Raw genomic sequence first — 25665 nt, 5'->3', positions numbered from 1 at the left:
ACAACAACAACATAAAATAAATTCACCAGCACTAACCACAGAAGGGCCATTAACAAACGGAAGCAACTTCAAAAGCTGGAAACCCAGGAAGTAGGCAAAACCGTTTAGTCCAGCTTCCCTCCTAACCTTGCTGTGGCCCCGGTCACCCCAGAGAGAAACAAGCCCTCTGACGGACATGAGGGCTCCAGGGATGGGGGGCAAAGAAGGGGCTGCACCCCATGGGCTGGGGTAAACCCTGGCGCAGGAAGACACCCCCAAAACCTCAAGGAAAGAATGGCCTCTGGCTTCCTCCTTAGCTTCGGCCTGCTACATGTGCATCATCTCCACGCCACCCTTCGGAGAATACAAAAGACCCAGCCCCCATACTTCAGCTCAGAGGAAAAACTCGCTGGTATGATATAATAGGGGTCGAGAATAATATAAACCAGGGGTTGGCCTAGCTCAGCCCACTGCTTATATCGGCAAATAAAGTTTTATTGGAACAGAGCCATGCACATTTCTTTACATATCGTCCCCGGATGGTTTCACACAACGGTGGATTTGAGTGGTTGCCACAGAGACCATATGGCTGGCTTGCAAAGCCAAACGTATTTACCACCTCTAAGAAAAAGTTTGCTGACCCCAGTATAAAAAATAACAGTGACAAAAATAATAGCCTTGAGAGCACTCATCAGGCCCTCTTCTAAGTACATCCGTGTAGTAACTCATTCAACCCAACAGCCATGAGGTAAGTTCTCGCATTTTCCCTATTTTACAGATGGGGGAATTGAGGCAAAGGACAGTTAAATAACATCCCCAGGGTCACACAGCTACTGTCAAATAAGATCTGACTTCAGACAACATGGGTGAATGTCCCCCATTCAAGGAGGAAGGGGAAGCAGACAGGAGACAAGGAGCCCTGCCTGGAAGAAGAGAAAGCTCAAGGATAGAAGAAAAACGAAATAGTAAAGTAGGAGTTCACACACAGATGACGAACGACAAGGCAAAGGAGGCTGATCTGGAGGACTGGAGTGTCACCATTTCAGAAGAGAAACCCAAAGCAGAAACCAGCACCAGAGCAGGAATATTCCAAAATCAAATCCCTGACTTGACGGAAAGCATGCAATAGTCACAGTGAGTGCGGACGAGCTAGACGAGGATTATAGCTCCAAGAAAGATTGTTGACAAAGCTGATCCTATACAAGGGTTTTATGCTGTCCCAAGAAATCTCCCACCAGAGGGAAAGTGAACCAAGCTGGCCTCCGATTTCTCCCCAGAGGATAGAGGCCGGAACACGGGCACGAAATATCTGTGAGCACCTGAGGGCAAGTGTGCCCTAAGAATGCCACACCTGGCTAAGATGGTGTTCAAGTGCAAAGTGGCAGGCATTCTCAAAGGTGAAAGAACTCAATGAATGCAAGCCCTGCGCCCTGCCCAGCATCAGGAAACACTGTCTGATGATGAAACCCAGCAAATTAAGAGATCAAAATCAAGAGCCCAGTGCTCCCTTAAATAGCCAACCATACAAGACCAAATGGTCAACAGTAACACTACAGCAAAGATGAGAAGGCAAGGAGGGGCAGGAAAGCTAGATTGACAGACATAGAACAAATGTTCTGTTCTGGAAATAATGAGAATGCTGACAAACTGTGAAAAATGTAACACAACAATTGATATAAAAGTTGTTAAATGGGAACCTAATTTACTGTGTAAACTTGCACCTAAAACACAAAAAAATACTACTAAAAAGAAATACTACGGCACATTAAAAAAAAAAGAGCCCAAGATGGAAAATGAGTACCAGCCAGCTGCCATGAGTTGTCCCTGACTGATGGTGACCCCATGCGTATCTGAGCGGAACCGTGCCCCACAGGGTTTCAATGGCTGATTTTTCAGAAATAGATTGCCAGGGCTTTCTTCTGAGGAGTCTCTGGCTGGACCTGTACTGCCAACCTTTTGATTAATGGCCAAACACATGAACGTTTGCACCACCAGGGACTTCAAGATGGTAAAGCAGTTTAAAAGGACTGGAGTCACCATAAAGTGCACCAAGTGTGGAACTGACACTAAACAACAGTGGGTCACAGTTCCAGAAGAGAGTGAGAAGCCTAAAAAATGTAAACATAACATCATCAAAAACTATGGGGGGGAGGGAAAGTCAGCTTCCCTCCACCACAGCCCAGACCTGGCAGCCTCCCAGGAAATCTCACTGAGAGAGTCCCAATGCTATTTAAGATGTCCCAGAGGAAAGACAAGGGGAATTTCAAAATCCAGTTGAGACTGCACAGAAAAGGGATACCACAGATCAGTCAATTATCAATACAAATATCAATGCAAAAATTCTAAGTAAACTATTACAAACTGAATTCAAAAGCACCTTAAAAATAATGGAGCAAGACTGAGTATGGTCTTTCCTAGGAATTCAAGGATAGTTCAACATTAAGGAACTGTATTTTCAATCATCTCATATACATGTGAAAACTGGATAATGAATAAGGAAGAACAAAGAAGAACTGATGCCTTTGAATTATAGTGTTGGTGTAGAATATTGAATTTACCACAATTTTTTTTGCCAGAAGAACAAACAAATCTGTTTGGAAGAAGTAGAGCCAGAATGTTCCTTAGAAGCAAAGACGGCGAGACTTCATCTCATGTACTTTGGACCTGTTATTAGGAGCGACCAATCCCTGGAGAAGGACATCATGCTTGGTAAATTAGAGGGTCAGTGAAAGAGAAGAAGACCTTGAATGAGATAGACTGACACAGTGGCTGCAACAGTGGGCTCAAGCATAACAATTGTGAGGATGGCACAGGACTGGGCAGTGTTTTGTTCTATTGTATAAAGGGTTGCTATGAGTCGGAACTAACTCGACGGCACCTAACGACATCAAATAATAACATTATATGATACCAGCGATCAATTCATTATTTTCAGAGGTCCACTGAAATAATAAAAAAAAAAAAAGTCCGTGGGTGATACAACTGGTTAAGTGCTTGGCTACTTCTGAAAGATCACAGCCATTGAAAACCCTGTGAAGCGCAGTTATACTCTGACACACATGGGTTGCCAGGAGTTGGAGCTGACTCAATGGCAACTGGGTTTTTAAGGAGTAAAAATCACAACAATCATCTCCATAAATGGTGAAAGGACCTTTGAAAGAATTCAATGTCCAGGATAAAAACTCTAGCAAAATAGCCAGAGATGTAAACGTGCCACCAGGTTATCCCGTTATCTCGGAACTGCACTGCCTCTCGCCGCTTCCTATGACTTCTCTGAACTGCAGAGGCCGGAAGTCTGGGAACTTCATCCTCAGGCTCCTTGGCCTGGAGGAGACTGGATGACGGGGGAAGAGACACAGCTTCTCCTCCAGCTCCCCAGTGAGGCAGGGCTGTCCAGGGAATGCTGCAGCAGCCTCACAGAGGAGACAATTTTGGTCCCAGTAGCTCAGGCAGGGTTGGAATCCCCTTCACAGATCCAGAACCCAGTGTGGTGGCTGCCCCACGTCCTTGGTGGAGACCCCGGTCTATGCTTCACTCCGTCTTCCTGCTATGCCCAGCCCCGTTTCCTGCTCTCCCAGCACCTCTCCAGCCCTTTGTGGAATTGAGTGCCGTCAGTCTGAGACACCAAGAGGGGTTTGGTTCTGCTTCCCCTACAGGCCCAATGCTGTGCAAAAACATTACAAGCATCCCCAGTGGTTTCACCACCCCTGTGTGCAGGACCAATGCCCTCGAACTAGAGAAAGAAATCCACAGAGGCATTCCAATGCAGGAGGTGGTGACGTTATTCCTTTTGGCAGATGCTATCACCGTATACCTGAAAGCCAAGAAAATCACACAAAACTCCTACAGAAAAGAGCATTCACGAGGCAATGGGTATAAGGTCACTATGTAGAACCCAATTTGCTTGTTGTTAGAAGCTATGATGGAAAAAAGGACCTCGTTCATAATTAAAACGAGAGAGAAAATACTTAGGACTAAACTAAACGTGGAGGTGGAAAAACTGCATGAAGAAAACGTTAAAAGGCTCCTGAAAGAGGATGTGAACAAACAAAAAGGTGGACCATGACCTAGAGCAGGAAGATTCAACATCATAACCCAAAACCCGTTGCTGCCAAGTCGATTCCGACTCATAGCAACGGTACAGGTCAGAGCAGAACTGCCCCATAGGGTTTCCAAAGCTGTAATCTTTACGGAAGCAGACTGTCACATCTTTCTCCTGTGGAGCGGCTGGTGGGTTCAAATCGCTGACCTTTGGTCAGCAGCCAAGGGCTTAACTACTGCGCCACCAGGGTTCCTTTTCAACATCATAAGATGTCAGTTTCCCCTGGGGTAATTGGTGAATGCAACAAATCCCAATAAAAATACTGGTTTCTCTTTCTTTCTGGACCTAGGCAAATAGATTCTAAGTCCATGTGGGAAGACAAATCCGTAAAAGGGAAAAATGTAAGGATGGGTGTTTCACTGGTTGATTTGGGGCAATGGGAATATGGACAAGAATTATTTCCTTCTTTGTGCTTTTCTGCATTTTAAAATTTTATGAAGTTGTTAAAGAAAGGCTGTTATCTGGTACGATGTCATTGTAAAAAAAAAATTTTTTTTTGTTTTTGGTGAAAACATCCACAGCAAAACATATACCAACTCAGCAACTTCTACACGTGCAATTCAGTGACATTGATTCTATCCTTCGAGTTGGGCAACCATCCCCACTAGGCTTCTCCAAATTATCCCACCTCCATTAACATAAACTCACTGCCCCTTAAACTTCTCATCTAACCTTTTAAGTTGCTGTTGTTAATTTAATCACATATAGGTAATTCTGTAAAAGAGCATCATGCTTAAGGCAGACGTTGAAGTTGTCAAGGATTTCGTTTTTACTTGGAACCACGATCAACACCCATGGAAGCGGCAGTTAAAAAATCAAACAACGTATTGCATTAGGTGAATGGTCTGCAAGAGACCTCTTAAATAGCAAAGATGTCACTTCGAAGACTAAGGTGCGCCTGACCCAAGCCATGATATTTTCAATCGCCTCATATACACGTGAAAGCTGGACAATGAATAAGGAAGACCGGAAAAGAATTGATGCCTTTGAATTATGGTGTTTCAAACAATGCTGAATGTACCATGGCCTGCCAGAAGAATGAACAAATCCGTCTTGGAAGAAGTAAAGCCAGAATGCTCCTTAGAAGCAAGGATTATGAGACTTTGTCTCACATACTTTAGAAATGTTATCAGGTGGGATCAGTCTCTGGAGAAGGACATTATGCTTGGTAAAGTAGAGGGTCAGTGAAAAAGAGGAAGACCCTCAAAGAGATGGATTGACACAGTGGCTAAAACAATGGGTTGAAACATAGCAACGATTGTGAGGATGGTATACAGTGTTTTGTTCTGTTGTACACAGGGTTGCTATGAGTCGAAACCAACTTCAACAGCACCTAACAACAACAACAACACTGGTGTAAGGATGTCTTCAGGACATAAACCTTTGGTTTAAGGTTTAAAGATTATCTCAGGGCAATAGTTTCAGGTGGTCATCCAGCCTCAATGGCTCCAGAAAATCTGGATTCCATAAGAATTTAAAATTCTGTTTCAGATCTTTCCCCTCTTGGTGAGGATTCTTCTATAGACTCTTTGATCAAAATGTTCAATAATGGTAGCTGGGAACTATCCAGTTCCTCCTGTCCCTCATGGCAAAGGAGGCAGCTGATCATGGAGGCAACTGGACACACATTTCATTTCTTCCCCTGATTCCCAACTCTCCTTCCTCTGCCGCTCCAGGCAAATAGAGACCAACTGTTATACCTTGGATGGCTACTAGCAAGCTTTTAAGACCCCAGGCACTATGCAACAAACTAGGAGGTAGAGCAAAAGCAAAAAAAAAAAAAAAACCCCAAAAAACCTAAACCTGTTGCTGTAGAGTCGATTCTGTCTCATGATGACACTACAGAACCGAGTAGAATTGTCCCAGAAGGTTTCCGTGGCCGTAATCTTTATGGAAGCAGACTACCGCATCTTCCTCCCACGGAGCGGCTGGTGAGTTCAAACCACCAACCTTTCAGTTTGCAGCCAAGTGCATTAAGGGAGGAGAAGAGATGCACTAAAAACAATATTAGGCCTACTGACTGGGGTGTCCCGTGAAACCATGACACTTAACCTCCAAGCCAAGAAAACAAATCCCGTATTTGGTTGCACATAAGCAGCCTCAGCAGCTGCTCTTCTCTGTTGTTGCAAAAATATGTATCATACAACATTTGCCAATTCAACCTTTTTCAGGTGTGCAACTTGATATCAATTACATTAATCATGTTGTACAACCATACCTAAGTGATGCCAAATTTCCCATCGCCATAAACAGAAACTCACTGCTTCCCAAACAATGGCTCTCTCTCTTGTCCCTGTTGTTGTTAGGTGCCATGGAGTCAGTTCTGACTCATATCAGCCCTATGTACAACAGAACAGAACACTGCCCAACCACGTGCCATCCTCATGATCGCCATCTTGCCCCTGGTAACCACTAACACACTTTGGTCTCTATACAGTCTCCTATTCTTGTCATTTCATGTAAGATCATAGAATATTTGTCCTTTTGATGTGATGTCATTTAATAGTTGACAAAAGCCTTACCTTCAGAACTGTTCCTGAAAGTTACTTAACAAAGAGAGCCCTCTGGCCAGTTCTGTGGCTCCTCACCCGTTCCAGGGAGAATAGGAGCTCGGAGAGACGGACAGGGCGTGCTGGTCTGGCTGGAGGAAGGCTAGCCCACAGGTCATCCCCCTCGCTGTCAGCAGGACCCTCCTCAGACAGGCAGGTGTGAGTCACAAAGGCTACCGCATGGCGATGATGTGACCTGGGACACTACCCATGGAAGGCATGACTGCCACCATGCACCTCTGTGCCCAAGCTCAGCAAGTCACATGGGAGGGCCCTGGGTAACACACTCACTTCCCCCAACACTTCTCCTGGTCCAGGAGCCAGCCGGGGTGGGAGGACACAGCACTGCACACCCCATGCTCTGTGGATAAGGCCCCCTCCCTGAGGGCCCTTCACTCTTCAGAGCTTGGGGATGACTCCCAGTGTGGTCCAGTAAGCCTAAAACGAGCCCCCTAAAACTTCTTTCAAATTTCCTGGCTGAGCCATAACTCACATCCGGTGGAGCTACCTGGCCCTACACCTGCATTGCTGGGCCTGGCCACTGGTCTGGGTGGCCCTGCCTGGCAAACACCAGGGTCTGGAGTTGTGTTTTGGCCATTTTAGGCACTCCCAATGAGCCACGTGGACTCAGAACCATCACATCCGCCAGGAGAACAAAGGCTGCAGCCACATGCCGTGTGCCACTCAAACTCATGTCAGTCACCTCTGGCTCCTTCTACTCTGGGACTCCGGTGACAGTTAAGCACAATTATTGCACCTTGGGGGTGCGGTGACTTGTGCTCAGGGGATGGTGCCTGCTCTTTCCTGGTCGATAGGGTTGCACTACGGTCATGGCCCTTGGCCTCCAACCTTGCAGCCTGCACCCCGGTTGCTGATGCGCTGATCCCTCCAAGTCCCCAGAAGTCGCCACCATGGAACCCTGGTTTTCCTCTGACCTCCTCACTGCGCCCCCCCCCTCCACTGTACCTGTGCCCAGGTGGCTTCTGAGGGTGAGACCCTGGCCTGCAACTCTACTCACCCCGTATCCTCCCCGTGGGCCCCCAATCTACACTGCCTTGTTCCCTTGCTCTGGTTGTTGGTTCTGCCTTGCTCTCCCAGGGAACTAGCTGGTCGGGCAGGGGAGGGCTCCCTGGTGTCAGCAATATGCACTCTCCTGTCCCCCCCATACTGGAACACCCCTGGAGACCTGCAGATGAGTGCCTGGTTTCTGCTGCCCTGACCCTATTCCTTATACCCTGATCTTATTCCTCACATTGTGATCCTATTCCTCACTCCCCAACCCTGTTCCTCATACCCCTGACCCTACTCCTCATGCTGAGACCCTATTCCTCACGTCTGACCATGTTCCTCACTCCATGACCCTATTCCTCAGACCCCAACCCTATTCCTAACCCTGTGTTCCTATTCCTCACACCCCAACCTATTCTTCACATTGTGACCCTATACTGCCCACCCTCCTGGGAGCTGAATGTTGGCTGACAGCCTCTGAGCTGGCTTAACCCAATAGATCCCCACCTTACGGAGAGACCCCTGGTGGCCCTAATTTCCCAGGGCTTAAATGGCTGTGATGCTAGCAAAATTTTGCTGAAGATAATTAAAAAACAACTCCACCTTATACATCGACAGGGAACTGTCAGAAGTTCAAGCTGGATTCAGAAGAGGGCACGGAATGGGGGATATATCATTGCTGATGTCAGATGGATCTTGGCTGAAAGCAGAGCACACCAGAAAGATGTTTACCTGTGTCTTACTGACTACACAAAGGCATTTGACTATGTGAATCAAACAAATTATGAATAACATTACAAAGAATGGGAGTTCCAGAACATTTAATTGTGCTCATGTGGAACCTGTGCATGGATCAAGAGGAAGTCATTCAAAGAGAACAAGGGGATACTGTGTGGTTTAAAATTAGGAAAGGTGTGCATAAAGGTTGTATCCTTTCATCATACTTATTCAATCTGTACGCTGAGCAAATAATCCAAGACGCTGGACTATATGAAGAACAAGGCATCAGGATTGGAGGAAGACTCACTAACAACCTGCAATATGCAAATGAACAACCTTGCTTGCTGAAAGTGAAGAGGACATGAAGCACTTACTGATGAAGATCAAAGATTACAGCCTTTACTATGGATTAGGCTTGAATGTGAAGAAAATGAAAATCCTCACAAGTGGACCAATAAACACCATCCAGGATAGATGGAGAAAAAATTGAAGTTGCCAACAATTTCATTCTACTTGAATCGACAATCAATGCCTATGGTAGCAGCAGTGAAGAAATCAAAGGATGTGCTGCATCAGACAATATGCAGCAAAACACTTCTTGGAAGTTTTGAAAAGCAAAGATGTCACTTTGATGATTAAGGTACACCTGACCCAAGTCATGGACTTTTCAATCGCCTCACATGCATATGAAAGCTGGACAATGAAAAAGGAAGACAGAAGAATTGATATGTTTGAACTGTGGTGTTGGCAAAAAACACTGACTATACCATGAACTGCCAGATGAACAAACAAATCAGTCTTAGAAGAAATACAGCCAGGGTGCTCCTTAGAATCAAGGATGGTGAGACTTTGGCTCACTTACTTTGGATACGTCATCAGGAAAGACCAATCACTAGAAAAAGACATATTTGGGTATAGGGTCAGAGAAAACAAGGGAAACCCTCCATGAGATGGACGACACAACAGGCACAACAATGGACTCAAACACACCGACAACCATGAAGATGGTGCGAGACAGAGGGAGATTTGACGTGGAAGAGAAAGCCATGTGAAGACAGCACGGAGAGATTTGAAGATGCTGGCCTTGAGGTGATACTGCCACAAGCCAAGGAAATCTGGCAGCTACCAGAAGCTGGAAGAGGCAAGGAAGGATACTTTCCTAGAGCGTTTAGACGGAGTGTGGCCCTGTCAACACCTTGATTTTGGACTTTTGTCCTCCAGAACTGTGAAAGAATACATTTCTGTTATAAGCCACCCAGTTTGTTGCAGCAGGCATAGGAAACTCATACATTCTCAACATGCACCTCTCTGTTGAGCCAAGGTTCAGGGTCACCAACAAAAGCACAACTTACACACAGCCACTAGATAGAACAGCAATTGCTCCCACAGAGAAGAGACAGAGCAAGGTCTGTTTCAGTAGTGGGCATCGGCCCCCCATGGCCAGTGAGTCACTCCCCACAGCTGATGCAGGGAGGTGGTCTGCACGCACCCCTCTTGTGATGTAGTTGAAGGACCTCGTTCCCTCTCCACCAGGAACAGATATAGTAGTGGGCTTGGCCAGGTGCCATATGATACAGAACAAAGAGGTACTCATTAGGCCCAAAACAGGGATGGAGTCTCCTGGATAAGAAGAAGAAGAAACCAGGACAGAGGGAGGCTCAGTTCCCAGCTCAGTTCCACAGGGAATGTTCCAGGCTCAAGATTCTGATTAGGTAGCCTGGGTGACAAGCACAGGAGCCATGGCAGACTGTCCTCCTAACAGGTTCCTTCTGGCTGAGACATCCCACTTCTGTCCTTCACGCTGCTCTCCTACCTACGGTGACGTCCCTTCTACGAGGCCCTCAGGTCGAGATCTGTCCTCTCTAATCCCCACCTCCACCCCAGTCTCAGTCTCACACACTTTTCTCCTCTCTTACAATTCCCCCGGGCCACTCATTCGCAGCCTGCCCCTCCTTAGACATCACCGTCTATATGCAGGACACCCATTATTGATTCCACATGGCCACCCAGAGGGTGCGGTTGGGTTGACCACAGTGGGTGCAATTGGACTTTACCGGATTGGGGAAGAAGAAAGAAACTTCGTAATGAAAAAGCTTTGGAACTAGATGGCGGTGGTGGTTGCACTACGTGGTGGACGTAATTGACTTCACTGAATTATACACTTTAAAATGGTGAAAACGGCAAATCTTCTATATAATTTACCATGATTAAAAAAAAGAAAGAAATCCTTTCTTTTTTCCCCCTGTTCAGAGAGGCTTTCCTAATAGCCAAGTTCACGTGGGAACTTTGCTCTTTATTTATCAGACTTCTATTCAAGCTTGCCAATGAACACCACCAGGACTGCTCATGAGTTTAATTGGTTTCCTGTTGTGTTGGGTCCTGCTGTGAAGTCAGAACACGGTGACATTCATCTGGCCCCTAGCAAGGCGCTGTGGCAAAACCTCAGGGCTGCGGCTTCAGTGTGGGACCAATGAACACAGAGAACGTCTCATTAAACCTGCAATTACCTTCTGCAGTCGTGGCGAGGAGGCAAAAACGGCAGCACACCCACTCCAAGGACAGCTGCCTTTTGTAAAAGGCAGCGTCCTGGGGCAGGCTTCCCTGAGTCCCTTTGGGCTGGCCAGCTAAGTGTTTCCCACTACAAGGACTCGCTGGCCCCTCGTGGCATTTCACGACTTTCCTCCAAGCCTGCGTCATGGGGCCGGTGCTCGCCGAACGCCAGTGCAGTTGGTGATGATTTCTGGGTACAGTTTAACAGCCACCCAGTGATGGCTTTGAGTAACAGCTGGTTGTTATCCCCACCAGGGACCCAAACTCAGTGGAACTGGTTTATTTATTCAAAGACAACAGAACTAACAAAAGGAAAGGCCATAGCAGCTACAGCTCACGTGTGTTAATGGTTCACCCCCAGCCAGGCCTTTCATAAGCACTTAGATGCCTTAACGCATTAATTCCCCCGTGACCTGATGAGGTAGGCGTTACTGCTACTCCTTCTTCCAGGAGGAGGAAACTGAGGCACATAGGTGTTAACCTTTTCAAGGTCAAATAGTTCACTGTGGGAAGGCTGGGGTTTGGGTCCAAGCCGTTGGCTCCCGAGCCTTTGCTCTGTCGCTGTCAGGACAACCTCGAGAGGCTTTGAAGTGGATTGAAAGGAGGTCAGGGCACCTTCAGTGGGAACCAGGCTGTCTGGCCTACACCCTCCTAGGGTCTCTGCTTCTATGGGCTTCGTGCCTTTTGTTGTCTTTGAGCCATTTTCCAACTCTGTCAGTTGTGGATACTTGGTAACGATGCGAATGATTCTTGTCCACAGAAAAGCATGTGAAGTCTGTCTGGCAGAAGGACAACGGATTTCCCATCCTCACCCCCACAGCCAGTTTTGCATTTATTTGCGAAGTCACCTCTGCATTCTAGATTGCCTACACGTGTGCAGGATTCTGACTTCTCCTTTGAACTGGCTGTAACATCTTACTAGTTTCCTCGTTAATTAATGAGTTACATAAAATGTGACACATGTTCACTACGTATTTGTACGAGAGGCACAATTTCACTGTTTTTTGTTTTAATTATCCTTCAACACCACTACCGCCTACTAAGTGCTAGGTATGAGCCAAATGCCAGGGGTAAAAAAATCCTAGTCCAGTCTACTTTTAAGGAGTGTGCATCTAGTGGGGAAGACAGGCACATACGTAATTAAAAAAAAAAAAAAAAAAAACCATTGCCATGGACTCATAGCAACCCTCTAGGACAGAGTAGAACTTCCCCATAGGGTTTCCAAGGAGCAGCTGGTGGATTTGAACTATGGGCCTTTTGGTTAGCAGCTGAACGCTTAACCACTGCACCACCAGTATATACACATAAGGTACACATAAGAACAGCTTAGGAAAGACACGATATTCTAACAATGAACTGCCACATGCATCTAGAGGTCACTGACAGATATGATTAAAAAAAAGGTAAACAAACATGTTTATTAATTTTTCCGGGGATGTGGCTGCCCAAGTATGAACGTTGAATGTTACTGTAAACAAACCTTCCAAACATCACTTAAAAAAAGCAAAACATGTAGCAAGGTTATATGGGTTTTTGTGTGAGAGACTGACTGGATCTGTAAACTTTCACTTAAAGCACAATAAAAATTATATATATATAAAAAAAGCAATACAGTAAGTGGTTATGCTGTGGGGATCACACACAAATACCTAAAGGATGAATCCCCCTCCCCCCCACAAGCCCTAGTTTTCTGGAGCTGGGAACTTGTGACCTGGGAGGACATTCCTAGGGGCCTGGGTGCAGGCAGTTCTGCATTCAAGCAGCTTTAGATGGGGGTCCACTTGAAATGCTCAACTACTGCACCTCTACATCCCTTCAAGTCTATATATTAAAATCAAATTTTACAACCCCGCCTTTTTTGGAATCTCACTATTTTAGGAAATGTGGGGGTTGGAAGGAAATGGTTCCTTTCCCCGGGCATATTCCATAAGTATAAGAGACTGTGATTAATGCTGAAACAGAAGCATGAAGGAAGTGTGAAGGGACACAACAAAGGGAACCATTGACTCTGCTGGGAGTTTCCAGCTGTCCTGAGAGGAGGTGAGGGAAGGGCAGGATTTCATGAGGCAGTGGAAAGGGCCGAGGCGGGCTGAGCAGAATAGCTGTACACAGGCTGCGCAAGTTCCCTGCCTTTTCCCTTTGCTTTACCTGGGGTGGAGCAGAGGAGCAAATGGGGTGAGGCTGGAAAAAGCAAGCTGGGACCAGGTCATAAAAGGCCCCATCCACATGCACAGGAAGCTTGGATTTATCCCAGAAACAATTGGGGACTTAATCAGAGGAGCTTTTGAAACTGGAGAAAGACCCTTCAGATCTGTGTTTTAGGAAGATGGCTTAGTTCCAGTGTGGGGGAGCAGACAGAGTGGGAAGCCCCAGGGACCAGACACTCCAAAGAGGCCATGGGTGGGGTTCAGGTGGGAGGGAAAGGGAGGAATCAGTGCGAGCCAGGGAGGGAATAACTGCAGTTCTTCAGTGTGGGCAGCTGGGAAGGAGGGAATGCCGTTAACCAAGATGGCGTACGCAAGTGTGAGAAAAGGCCAGTTAACTCCAGGTGCTCTGGGAAGACAGGTGGCCATTCAGTGCAGGTGAAACAGAGGACTTAAGATCAGGAGAGAGTTGAGGGTAGAGGTAGGAGTGTGTGCATTGCTGGTCTGACTTACAGCTAAGAAATGTGCAGAAGAGTTAGCATCGTAGCTGGAGACCACTGTCCTTATGAAAGGCCCACTGGCAAGATTGGCCTTGGCCAGTGTCTGGGCACTAGAGTGGTAAACAGTTCCTACTCTGATGTAAAATTCCCCTCAGTGACAAGGGTGACTCACTGTGCCAGAGTGTTTGTACAAGCCATGTGGTTCATGCTGAGGGCCTGCTCTCTTCCTGGGGTCTGGAGTTTTGGTACATGCCAGGCAGAGGTGTCTACATGACCGTCCCCAATGAAAATCTGGGCACTAAGTCTCTATGAGCGCCTGGTAGACACTTCGCATGTGTTGTCACAACTCGGTACCGGAGGATTTAGCACGGCCTGGGTGACCCCATGGGAGAGGACTCTGGAAGCCTCGTGTGGCTTCCCTGGACTTTGCCCCACGTGCCTTTTTCCCTTTGCTGACCTTCCTGTGTCCTTTCACTGTAATAACTCCTGACCATGAGTATGACTATGTGCTGAGTCCGGGGAGTCCTCCTAGTGAATTGTTGAATCTGGGGGTGGTCTTCAGGACCCCAAGCACAGAACATATTCACTCGTTTTCCAAATAAACAAATTGGGTGAGTCCAAGCCAAATAATCAAAACAAAAACAAAAAAAACCCAAACAGTGTATATGTTGAATATCTTAGGCCCGTGTCTTTCAGACTTTTTTAAAGCAATAGAATTCCAATATATGTAAAGCTTGTAAATGAAACTGCTACAATTTATTAACTTATTCCATGAATCAGAAAGATCCATAAGCAAAGAAACCTCACCTCTTTCATTCACTGTGGTAACCCTAGCATCTAACTTAACACCTGCACTCAGTAGAAAGCTTTCAGTAAACATTTCATCAACGGAATTAAATAATTTAGGTTCAGATGTATGAAATTTACTTAATAAGACACTAGTGAAGCTAATTTGATGAAGCAAAAAGCCCTGTGATCGTACCTGGGAAGTACCCTCCAGATGATAAGTGAAATCTTATACCAGACTCAACACCATGCAGTTCAAATCAGAAACCTGCAGAATTCCAGAAACACCCTTTTTTCTTACCGACTTGTTGTTTGGAAGCAGGAATGTAAGCCAACCAAGAAGGGGTTGCTGGATGCCTGCTCAAACACGTGCTTCTCTGTTTGTACCCAGTCGATGTCCTGAAATAGAAACAAAGGAGTGCTAATGAGGCTCCTGAACACCCTCACAGGCATCCTGGAGGATGGCGAGGTAATGGAGGACAGGCTACATCTCTGCTTGTGGGAAGACAATGAAAAGGGGAAAAGAAAACTCCCGTTAAGAAATCCACCACTGAGCAGCATCTGGGGTCTTAAAAGCCTGTGAGCGGCCATCTAGGATACTCCACTGGTCTCAGCCCTTTGGGAACAAGGAAGAATGAAGAAAACCTAAGGTACAAGGGAAAGATTAGTCCAAAGGGCTAATGGACCACAGCCTCCACCAGACTGAATCCAGTACAACTAGATGGTGCTCAGTTACCACCACTAACTGCTCTGACAGGGATCACAATAGACGGTCTCGGACAGAGCTGGAGAAAAACGTAGAACAAAATTCTAACTCAAAAAGAAAGACCAGACTTGCTGGCCTGACAGAGACTGGAGAAACCCTGAGGGTATGGCTCCTGGACACCCTTTCAGCTCAGTAATGAGGTCACTCCTTAGGTTCACCCTTCAGCCAAAGATTGAACAGGCCCATGGAACAAAACAAGACTAAAGGGGCGCACCAGCCCTGGGGTAGAGACTGAAGGCAGGAGGGAACAGGAAAGCTGGTAATAGGGAACCCAGGGTTGAGAAGGGAGAGTGTTGACATGCCGTGGGTTGTTAACCAATGTCATACAACAATGTGCATACTAACTGATGAGAAACTAGTTTGTTCTATAAATCTTCATCTTAAGTACAATAAAAAAAAATGCACCACTGCCATTATCACCATCCATCACCAACTCCACAACCACCACCATCTCCACCAACCATAATTCATCTCTACCACCACCACCATCACCATCATCTTTCACACCTATCATCCATCACCATCTCCACCACCATAACCTATTACCACCACCAAAACCTATCATCACCATCACCACGATCACCATCATTACCAATCTCTACCACCACCATTACCACACCAACACCATCACCACCACCATCATAATCAGTCACCGCCATCATCCATCACCATCCCTGTCACCATAATCAATCACCACCACATCCATTACCATTTTTACTGCCACCATCATCACCACCACCATTATCTATCTCCACCATCATCCATCACCATCGCCCATCTCAATCATTGTCACCACCACCATTAAAATTATCTCCACCACAATCACCATCTCCACCAACCACCATCCATCACTGTCTTAGTCATCTAGTGCTGCTATAACAGAAACACCACAAGTGGATGGCTTTAACAAAGAGAAATTTATTTCTTCACGGTAAGGTAGGCTAAAGTCCAGACTCAAGGCGTCAGCTCCAGGGGAAGACTTTTTCTTTCTGCCAGCCTTCTTATCAATCTTCCCCCGGACTAGGAGCTTCTTTGCGCAGGGACCCCGGGTCCAAAGGATGCGATCTGCTCCTGGCACTGCTTTCTTGGTGGTATGAGGTCCCCCAAATCTCTGCTTGCTTTCCTTTCATCTCTTGTAAGATAAAAGGTAGTACAGTCTACACTCCAGAGAAACTCCCTTTACACTGGATCAGGGATGTGGCCCTTAGTAAGGGTATTACGATCCCACCCTAATCCTCTTTAACATAAAATTACAATCACAATATGGAGGACAACCACACAATACTGAGAATCATGGCCTGGCCAAACTGATACACACATTTTTGGGGGAACATAATGCAGTCCATGACAATCACCATCACCGCTACCATTATAATCTATCACCACCACCATCATCCATCATCATTACCACCACCACCATCAACTCCACCACCATCATCAAATCCAGCAGCTCTGGCTGCGTGCTGAACTATGGGTTATGGAGCTGTCCACGCACTGCTTCATGTAATCCCCACAAAAGTTTTGGGAGACTGGTATCACTATCTCCATTTAAGAAATGAGGAAACTGATGGTGGAGAGGGTAAGCAGATTCCCCAAGGTCCCACAGCTAAGGAGTGATAGGCCTGAGATGGAAGCCCACACCCACTTACAGAACCCGAGTTCCAGGCCTCAGGGCTGTCTCCCTCTCAATTCATGCTGAATCATGGTAAGATGCTGCAAAGTAAAAGTCAATTTCAGATCGTGATAATTCCACAGCTTTGGCTCTATGCCAACTCCAAACTTTCAAGGTTAACTCCCTTGTATTATAGGTGAGGAAATCGAGAGGGAAATGGATGTGTCTACATTAATGCTGCCTTCCTGTGGAAAAAAAAAAAATTTTTTTTTTTACTCCTGTGAAGGTTCTGGGAACTAAATTAGCAAACTCTTAGGGAGCATCTCTAGTGGGTCAAAGACTGTCTATGGATCTTCTTCCTGTTCTCCCTTCCTCCTTAGACTTGGTCCCCAGCACTCTTCTCTCTTCTCTCTCTCCCCAGGAAATCCCATCCACTGGAATGGCTACACATACCATGTTTCTGGGCTGAAGACCTCCAGCCCCTCTGAGCTCCAGACTTGCTCATCCAACGTCTCCTCCACATCCCCACCAGGCATCTCGAACTTCACAACAGGCCACAGAGCTCTTGACCATGCCCTGCCACCTGTTCTCCCTACCTCCAGCTGTTACTATTATCTACAGACCAATCTTTTCTTTGTTCCTAAGAGATATGACTTCCTTTCAGGTGTGAAAGAACAAGATTAAAAGTACATGATGCCAACAAGCATGGAAAGATGCTTAATGTCATTAGTCATGAGGGAAATGCACGTTAAAACCACAATGAGATATCACTCCACCCCTACTGGAGTTGCTAGAACAAAAAAGACGATACCAAGTGTTGATGTAGATGTGGAGAAACTGGAATCCTTGTGCATTGCTGGTGGGAATGTAAAATGGTGCAGCCACTGTGAAAAACAATCTGGCAGTTCTTCAAGAAGTTAAACATAGAATTATCATGTGACCCAGCAATTCCACTCCCAGGTCTATACATAAGAGATGTGAAAGCAGGGACTCAAGCAGATTCATGTACACCCATGTTTACTGCAGAACTATCCACAATAGCCAAAAGGTAGAAACAACCCAAGTTTCCATCAACAGATGAATGGATAAACACAATGCAGTCCATCCATATATATTCAGCCATAAAAAGAAGTAAAGTACTGAATCATGCTATGACACAGATGAACCTGGAAAGCACCAGGCTAAGTCAAAGAAGCCAGATGCAAAAAGTCACAGATTGCATGATCTCATTTATATGAAGTGTCCAGAAGAGATAAATCCATAGAGACAGAAAGTAGATTGGTGGTTTCTAGGAGCTGGGCAGGCGAAAGCAGGTGAAGGAGGGAGCGACTACTTAATGGGTATGTGGACTACACTTGGGATGCTGAACAAGTTCTGGAATTAGACAGTGTTGATGGTTGTACAACCTTGTGAATGTACTTAATACCACTGGATTGTACACTTTTTTTTTTATTTGTAAGAGGATTGCCCTTCTCATCTCTTCTTGTGTGAAAACTTTTTTTTAAATAATTTTTATTGTGCTTTAAGTGAAAAGTTCACAAATCAAGTTAGTCTCTCATACAAAAATTTGTATACACCTTGCTATGTACTCCTAGTTGCTCTCCCCCTAATGAGACAGCACACTCCTCTCCACCCTGCATTCCCCATGTCCATTCAGCCACCTTCTGTCCCCCTCTGCCTTCTCATCTCCCCTCCAGACAGGAGCTGCCTACATAGTCTCCCGTGTCTACTTGATCCAAGAAGCTCACTCCTCATTAGTGTCATTTTCTATCCCATAGTCCAGTCCAATCCCTGTCTGAAGGGTTGGCTTTGGGAATGTTTCCAGTCTTGGGCCAAGAGAAGGTCTGGGGACTGTGACCTCCAGGGTCCCTCTAGTCTCAGGCCGTTAAGTGTGGTCTTCTTATGAGAATTTGAGGTCTACATCCCACTGCTCTCCTGCTCCTCAGGGGTTCTCTGTTGTGTTCTCTGTAAGTGCAGTCATTGGTGGCAGCCAGGCACCATCTAGCTCTTCTGGTCTCAGGCTGATGTAGTCTCTGATTTACGTGGCCCTTTCTGTCTCTTGGACCCATAATTACCTTGTGTCTTTGGTGCTCTTCATTCTCCTTTGCTCCAGGTGGGCTGAGACCAACTGATAATATCTTAGATGGCCGCTTGATAGTGTTTAAGACCCCAGATGCCACTCACTAAAGTGGGATGCAGAATGTTTTCTTAGTAGATTTTATTATGCCAATTGACCTAGATGTCCCCTAAAACTATGGTCCCCAGACCCCCGCCCCTGCTACTCTGGGCTTCGAAGCATTCAGTTGTATTCAGGAAACTTCTTTGCTTTTGGTTTAGTCCAGTTGTGCTGACTTCTCCTGTATGAACTGTACACTTTAAAGTGGCTAAAACGGTAAGTTCTATGTTGTGTGTATTTTACCATAATTAAAAGAAAAAAAAAAGGACACGAAGCCAGAATTAACGCTCCAACAAATAAACAATTGATCATATAACCTTAACTTCTACTTCAAAAAATACTGGCCTGAGAAGTTTCAACACATGAAGCTACCACAGTCCCAACACTTCTACAAAGTTGATTTGCAAAGGTGGCTGAGCCCAGCAGGGGCTGCACGTGGACAGAAACAGGGCCACCACCTCTGGGTGTCCTTCCTGCCATACTCTTCCCTCCACCCTGAGGACACAGATCCCACCTAGCCCAAAGGGACTTCATGATAACAATGGTGGCGTCAAGCTCTCCCAATTCAACTCTTCTGACTTTGCAATACAAACATTCAGTAAATTTAAGAGTTTCACTGTTCTTGCACCAATCCATTTCACTAAAATCCAAAGGGTTCATGTGTTTGTTGAGGTCTTCAAATGACTTCTTCAAGCATGGGAATTCCCCAGCATACACCCACTGCTGGGGAAGTACTTGTTTCCTGGGCCCCTGAGTGACGGGACTGACCTCATCATCATGGACCAGCTCCTTTTTCACCACCTTCATGGCGTAGATCTGATCGTTCTTTTTCAATCGCACCAAGAGGACTTTGGCGTAGCTCCCTCGCCCAATGACTCTGATTAAGTCGAAGTCCTGCAGCCCAAGCCCCTGAGATATCTTGATTCCATCCATCCCATCAATAACCGGTTTAAGGTCCTGTGGGAGGGTGGGGAAAAAAAAAGAAATGGATAAAAGGGAACTTTGGCGAGATTCCGAGAATGATGCCTCATTCATTCCAATCAACCAGGACACCCGTGTCACAGGGCTCACAGCCCGCAGCTCTCCTCACTCAGAGAGTGTTGGCTCTCTGCACTAAAGCCCCCACCCTCCAATCCAACTCAGGAAATAAAAACGAAGAACTATAGTGTGGCCACCACCCATCTGTCAGTTTGTTGTCCTGTGGTGGCTTACATGTTGCTACGATGCTGGAAATTTCTGACATTAGCATTTCAAATACCAGCAGGGTCACCTATGGTGGACACGTTTCAGAAGAGCTTCCAGACTAGGAAGAAAGGCCTGACAATCTACTTCCAAAAATTAGCCCACGAAGACCCTATGAATCATGACAGAACATTGTCTGACTTGCTTGTTTTGGACATGTCACCAAAAAAAAAAAAAAAAACCAAACCTGTTGCCATGGAATCAATTCTGACTCACAGTGACCCATAACACAGCGTAGAATTGCCCCATAGGGTTTTCAAGGCTGTAAATGCTTTTTATGGAAGCAGACTGCCACATCCTTCTACCGTGGAGTGGCTGGAGACCTTTCAGTAGCCGCCGAGTGCTTAACCACTGTGCCACCAGGAGGGATCAACTACTAGAGGAGGACATCATGTTTGGTGAAAAGGAAGGCCAGTGCGGGTGAGGAAGGTCCTTAGTAAGTTGGATTGACACAATAGGCACATAATAATGGACTCAACAATGACAGAGGACTAGGCAACGTTTTGTCCTGCTGTACGTAAGGTCACTATGAGCTGGCGTCGACTCAACAGCAGCTAACAAGAATAACAGAGTGTGGAGCTTCTGAAGGAAAGAGCTAGAAACCCAAAAGCTACAGACGTGGCTCTTGGGGCGGTTGAAAAAGAACGATCAGATCTACGCCACGAAGGTGGTGAAAAAGGAGCTGGTCCACGACGAGGAGGTCAGAAAACCATTGCTACAGATGTGGCTCTGGTCACAAGCCACAGGTGGTCCTCGTGAGTGGTGCAAGATGCCTGGGGCCCCAGGACCGCTAAAGAGATGGCCACAGGGCCCAGATCTAGGCTGGATCACCACAGCGCCTGAGCCAGTCTTCCCATCATCGGGCTCCCCCTGGGGGGATTACAAAGCATAACCTGCTAATGTCTGCAAAGATCTGCCAAACCCCAGAGCAAGTATTATTAGAAATACATAATGAAAGAGCAAGGCTATCCAATTAGGAACAGAAGCTTCCCTCCTGTGAGTGGTTTCTGGCAAGGATATCCATGCTGGGGGAAGGAGGGAGCTGTGTGGCACTGTTCTGTGGAACAAAATGGATTCTGTGTTCCTAAGTGCTTCTGCCTCGCTGCAGACACAGAATGACCAACCAGAAACATCTAGAGACCTGGAGGGTGACATCTGTCAGTCACTTTCGGAATGGCCTTTGCAAGGAGGAGCTGTTTCTTCAGGTTTTGGGGGGAAAGAGGTTAAAAACAGTAGCTTGTGTTATTCTGTTTTCCTTGCTTGGGAAGACGATAGAACCGTGCGTCCTCAACCAGCCAAAGCTGGTAGAGACACAAGACCTCAGCTTAAGAGCCTGACCTGGGGCCCACTCTGCTGTCTGGGTGTAGAGGGTGCTAGGGAGACAGCCAGATTCACAAAGACCTTCGAGTCAGGATCAGGGTAGCACCAGGAATTGGACCTCAAGTTGCCTTTGGGGACAGTAGCCTCTGGGGGATTCATAAAGAATGTGCTCGAAGCAACACCCCATTGATGGCACAGCAGCCCAGAGGAAGGTGTGATTAGTTCCCCAGCTTTACAGAAGAGGAGCCTGAGGCTCAGAGTGTTCCACTGCCCCTGACTCAGACCAGGCCTCCCATTGGGCAGAAGGGCACAGAGACCCAGCTAATGACACTCTGCCCCCAGGCCTGCATCTCTGTAAGAATCATACAATAAGTACCGTATCCTCACCATCAAGATGTGCAATGGCTTATGTCTTGTCATAGTCACTTACTCTCTGTCCCTCTGTCAGAGATGACCTCTGTGCTAAATATGTGGAAGACCACAAAGACTTCACTCCGAAATGCCCAAGAGTGAGGCTTTTCTCCTAGATGTCCAGAACACCACAGTCTCATTTAGGAATATCAGCAACAACTCCCTACCCTACCTACTCAATCTTTACATGTCCATCATTGCCCCAGAAATGAGAACGACATTGGAAATACGATACACTCACCTCAGAATCATCTTTAATGTTGTCATGTTTCCGGGTTGAAGAAATATAAGCAACTAGTAAAGAAAGGGAGAAAAAACAGATGTTACTGGCATTGTCAAGAACATGGCCAGAGAACACAGGGACTCCATAGGCCTCGGATGGCCACGCCTGGCTCTCTGCAGGGATGAAGTGGCCCAGGCCCAGCCACTGGTGCTCAGGACAAGGCTGCATACCAACCTCAATTCATCCAACTCAACTAGAGTCCAATGGAAAATGCAGGTTCCTGGGCACCACATCTGGCGGGGGTGGGGCCTGAATAAGTTTGTAATATGTTTCCCCTGGGATTTTTATCTTGACTTATTCAGAATTTTCCAGTCATAAGATTTTGGTGTCTAGCCTTCCAATCTTTTTCCTAAGGGGTGGGTGGGTGGGTGGGTGGGTGGGACAGACAGATGGATGGACAGAAAGATGGATGGATGAGTGGATGGATGGACAGAAGGATGGATGAGTGGATGGATGGATGAATGGTCAGAAAGAAGGATGGATGGACAGATGGACCAGTGGATAGACAGATAAATGGATGGGTGGGTGTGTATTTGGAGTCTCCTTTGGGTAAGATGCTGTGCTAAGTGTTTTATGTTCCGTGATCTCATTTAACCTGTAACAGGCTCCCAAGGGCCGAGGAGCTCAGGTTTACCAAAGCAGAGCTAGAGCTATCACACATCATCGGAATGTTTCAGGGTTGTGGAAACAGTTGGGTCATCAATCCAACTGGTGTTTGAAATCTCTCTGAATGCTTCCTAATGCTGAAAAAAAAAAAAAAACTCCCTGCCCCCAAAACACAGGAGAACACAAGAAAACGTGTAACTGCTATGCCACAGAGTGGGGACCAGGGGTTCTGGGCACAGACATCTGCTCTGGGCAGTGGCAGGTTTGTGGGGAGACACCCAGGTGAGGTAGTAGGCCTCCTAAGAGGGCTTCTAGAACTCCCCAAGTCTGCACAGAGGGAGAGGACCTCCCCCAGGCTCCCACGGTGCTGCCCCACTAAGCCGCTGCCTGGCTACTCCGGGGAAGGCTGCCCCTGCTGCCCATTCTGCCCCAACTGGCCGTCTCTGCCTGGGAAGACTCAGAAGAGGGTGGTCCTGGACCGCTGACCCCAGCACACTGGCCAGGCCGTCATGCCTGTCCATAAGGACCCTTGGGGAGCAGACAGGATTTGGAAGAAATGATGGTCAGGAAGGGAATAAAAGTGGCCCCCAGACGAAAAGAAGCAAGACAGTAGCAGCCCTACTTCCATCAGTCTCCTCGGAGGGCAGGTCTACGTCGTCGTTCTTGTCATCTACTGGAGGTTCCTGGGAAGGCATGACAGAATCCTGTGGGGAGAGAGGCCTGTGAGAGCACCCGCTGCATGCCAACATGGGACTGCTAGACACATCCGTGTAATCACACCATTTCTAACAGCACACTGCACAGTCACCCCTGTACATATCCCACGTAAACATACCATTTCTAACACTACACGACACAGTTACCCCTGTACACATCCTGTGTCAACATACCATTCTATAACCACATGGCATAGTCACCCCTGTGCACATCCCATGTCAACATACCATTTCTAACACCACACCACATGGTCACCCCATACACATCCCATGTAAACATACAATTCCATGACCACATGGCTCAGTCACCCCGTATACATCCCACGTAAACCTACCATTCTATAACCACACGGCATGGTCACCCTGTACACACCCCATGTAAACCTACCATTCTATAACCACACGGCACGGGCACCCCGTACACACCCCATGTAAACCTACCATTCTATAACCACACGGCACGGTCACCCCGTACACACCCCATGTAAACATACCATTCTATAACCACATGGCACGGTCACCCCGTACACATCCCATGTAAACCTACCATTCTATAACCACACGGCACGGTCACCCCGTACACACCCCATATAAACATACCATTCTATAACAACATGGCATGGTCACCCCGTACACACCCCGTGTAAACCTACCATTCTATAACCACACGGCACGGTCACCCCGTACACACCCCAAGTAAACATACCATTCTATAACCACACGGCACGGTCACCCCGTACACACCCCAAGTAAACATACCATTCTATAACCACACGGCACGGTCACCCCGTACACACCCCATGTAAACATACCATGTCTAACACCGCACCACACAGTTACCCCTGTACACAACCCGTGAAAACATACCATTCTATAACCACACAGCATGGTCACTCCTGTACACATCCTGTGAAAATATGCTATTTCTAACATCACACTGCATGGTCATCCCATACACATCCCATGAAAACATACCATTTCTAACACCACACTGCGTGGTCATCCCGTACACATCCCATGAAAACATACCATTTCTAACACCACACTGCATGGTCATCCCGTACACATCCCATGAAAACATACCATTTCTAACACCACACTGCGTGGTCATCCCGTACACATCCCATGAAAACATACCATTTCTAACACCACACTGCGTGGTCATCCCGTACACATCCCATGAAAACACACCATTTCTAACACCACACTGTGTGGTCATCCCGTACACATCCCATGAAAACACACCATTTCTAACACCACACTGCGTGGTCATCCCGTACACATCCCATGAAAACATACCATTTCTAACACCACACTGCATGGTCATCCCGTACACATCCCATGAAAACATACCATTTCTAACACCACACCGCGTGGTCATCTCATACGCATCCTGTGAAAACACACCATTTCTAATACCACGCTGCACGGTCACCCCTGTACACATCCCATGTAAACACACCATTTCTAACACCACCCCGCACGATACATATCCTGTGAAAACATACCATTCTATAACCACACGTCATAGTCACCTCCGTACACATCCCACATACCATTTCTATAAGCACACTGCACAGTCACCCTGTACACATCCCATGTAATCACATCATTTCTACAACCACTCTGCACGGTCTCCCCTGTACACATCCCGGGTACACACATCATTTCTACAACCATTCTCCACGGTCTCCCCTATACACATCCCACGTACACACATCATTTCTATGACCACACTGCACGGTCTCCCCCATACACATCCCATGTACACACATCTTTTCTATACCCACACTGTATGGTCTCCCCTGTATACGTCCCATGTACACACATCTTTTCTATAACTACTCTGCGAGGTCTCCCTGTACACATCCCATGTACACGCACCTTTTCTATAACCACATTGTCACTGCACTGTGTACGAAAGAAAGGTCACGGAAGTCACCTGTGGCTCTGGGCAGATGCCCACTCAGTCCTTGGGCGGTGGCCTCCCGGAAGGTGCTTTATAAAATGAAATCTTTCACAAGTACTGCCTAGCCCCCGCTCCCCCCACCACCCACATCATGTGTCTTGTCAATAACCACACACTGAGCACCACCCAGGGCCACCCCCATGCTGACATCACAATGCAGACACTCTGCTGGTATAGGACCGGGTTCTAGACGCAGCCCTTACACAGCCCTGGGACTCCCTGAGCT

General features: G+C 46.8%; 1 protein-coding gene across 4 annotated transcripts in view; it reads right to left on the bottom strand.

Annotated features, from left to right (window-relative positions):
• The window catches only part of PRKCZ (protein kinase C zeta), a 145207-nt gene that overhangs the window by 20824 nt on the left and 98718 nt on the right, over positions 1-25665 (bottom strand). For all 4 annotated transcript variants that reach the window (XM_049877650.1, XM_049877648.1, XM_049877647.1 and 1 more), the window contains exons 7-10: positions 23377-23458; positions 22107-22159; positions 19661-19849; positions 14640-14737 (exon numbers count right to left, since the gene is read on the bottom strand). In XM_049877650.1, the coding sequence (XP_049733607.1) occupies positions 14640-14737; positions 19661-19849; positions 22107-22159; positions 23377-23458 (422 nt within the window). The remainder of the gene's footprint in view (positions 1-14639; positions 14738-19660; positions 19850-22106; positions 22160-23376; positions 23459-25665) is intronic.

The sequence above is a fragment of the Elephas maximus genome, chromosome 3, assembly GCF_024166365.1.
Source record: "Elephas maximus indicus isolate mEleMax1 chromosome 3, mEleMax1 primary haplotype, whole genome shotgun sequence".
Taxonomy (NCBI): Eukaryota; Metazoa; Chordata; class Mammalia; order Proboscidea; family Elephantidae; genus Elephas; species Elephas maximus.
This window is presented reverse-complemented; position numbering and strand designations above follow the sequence as displayed.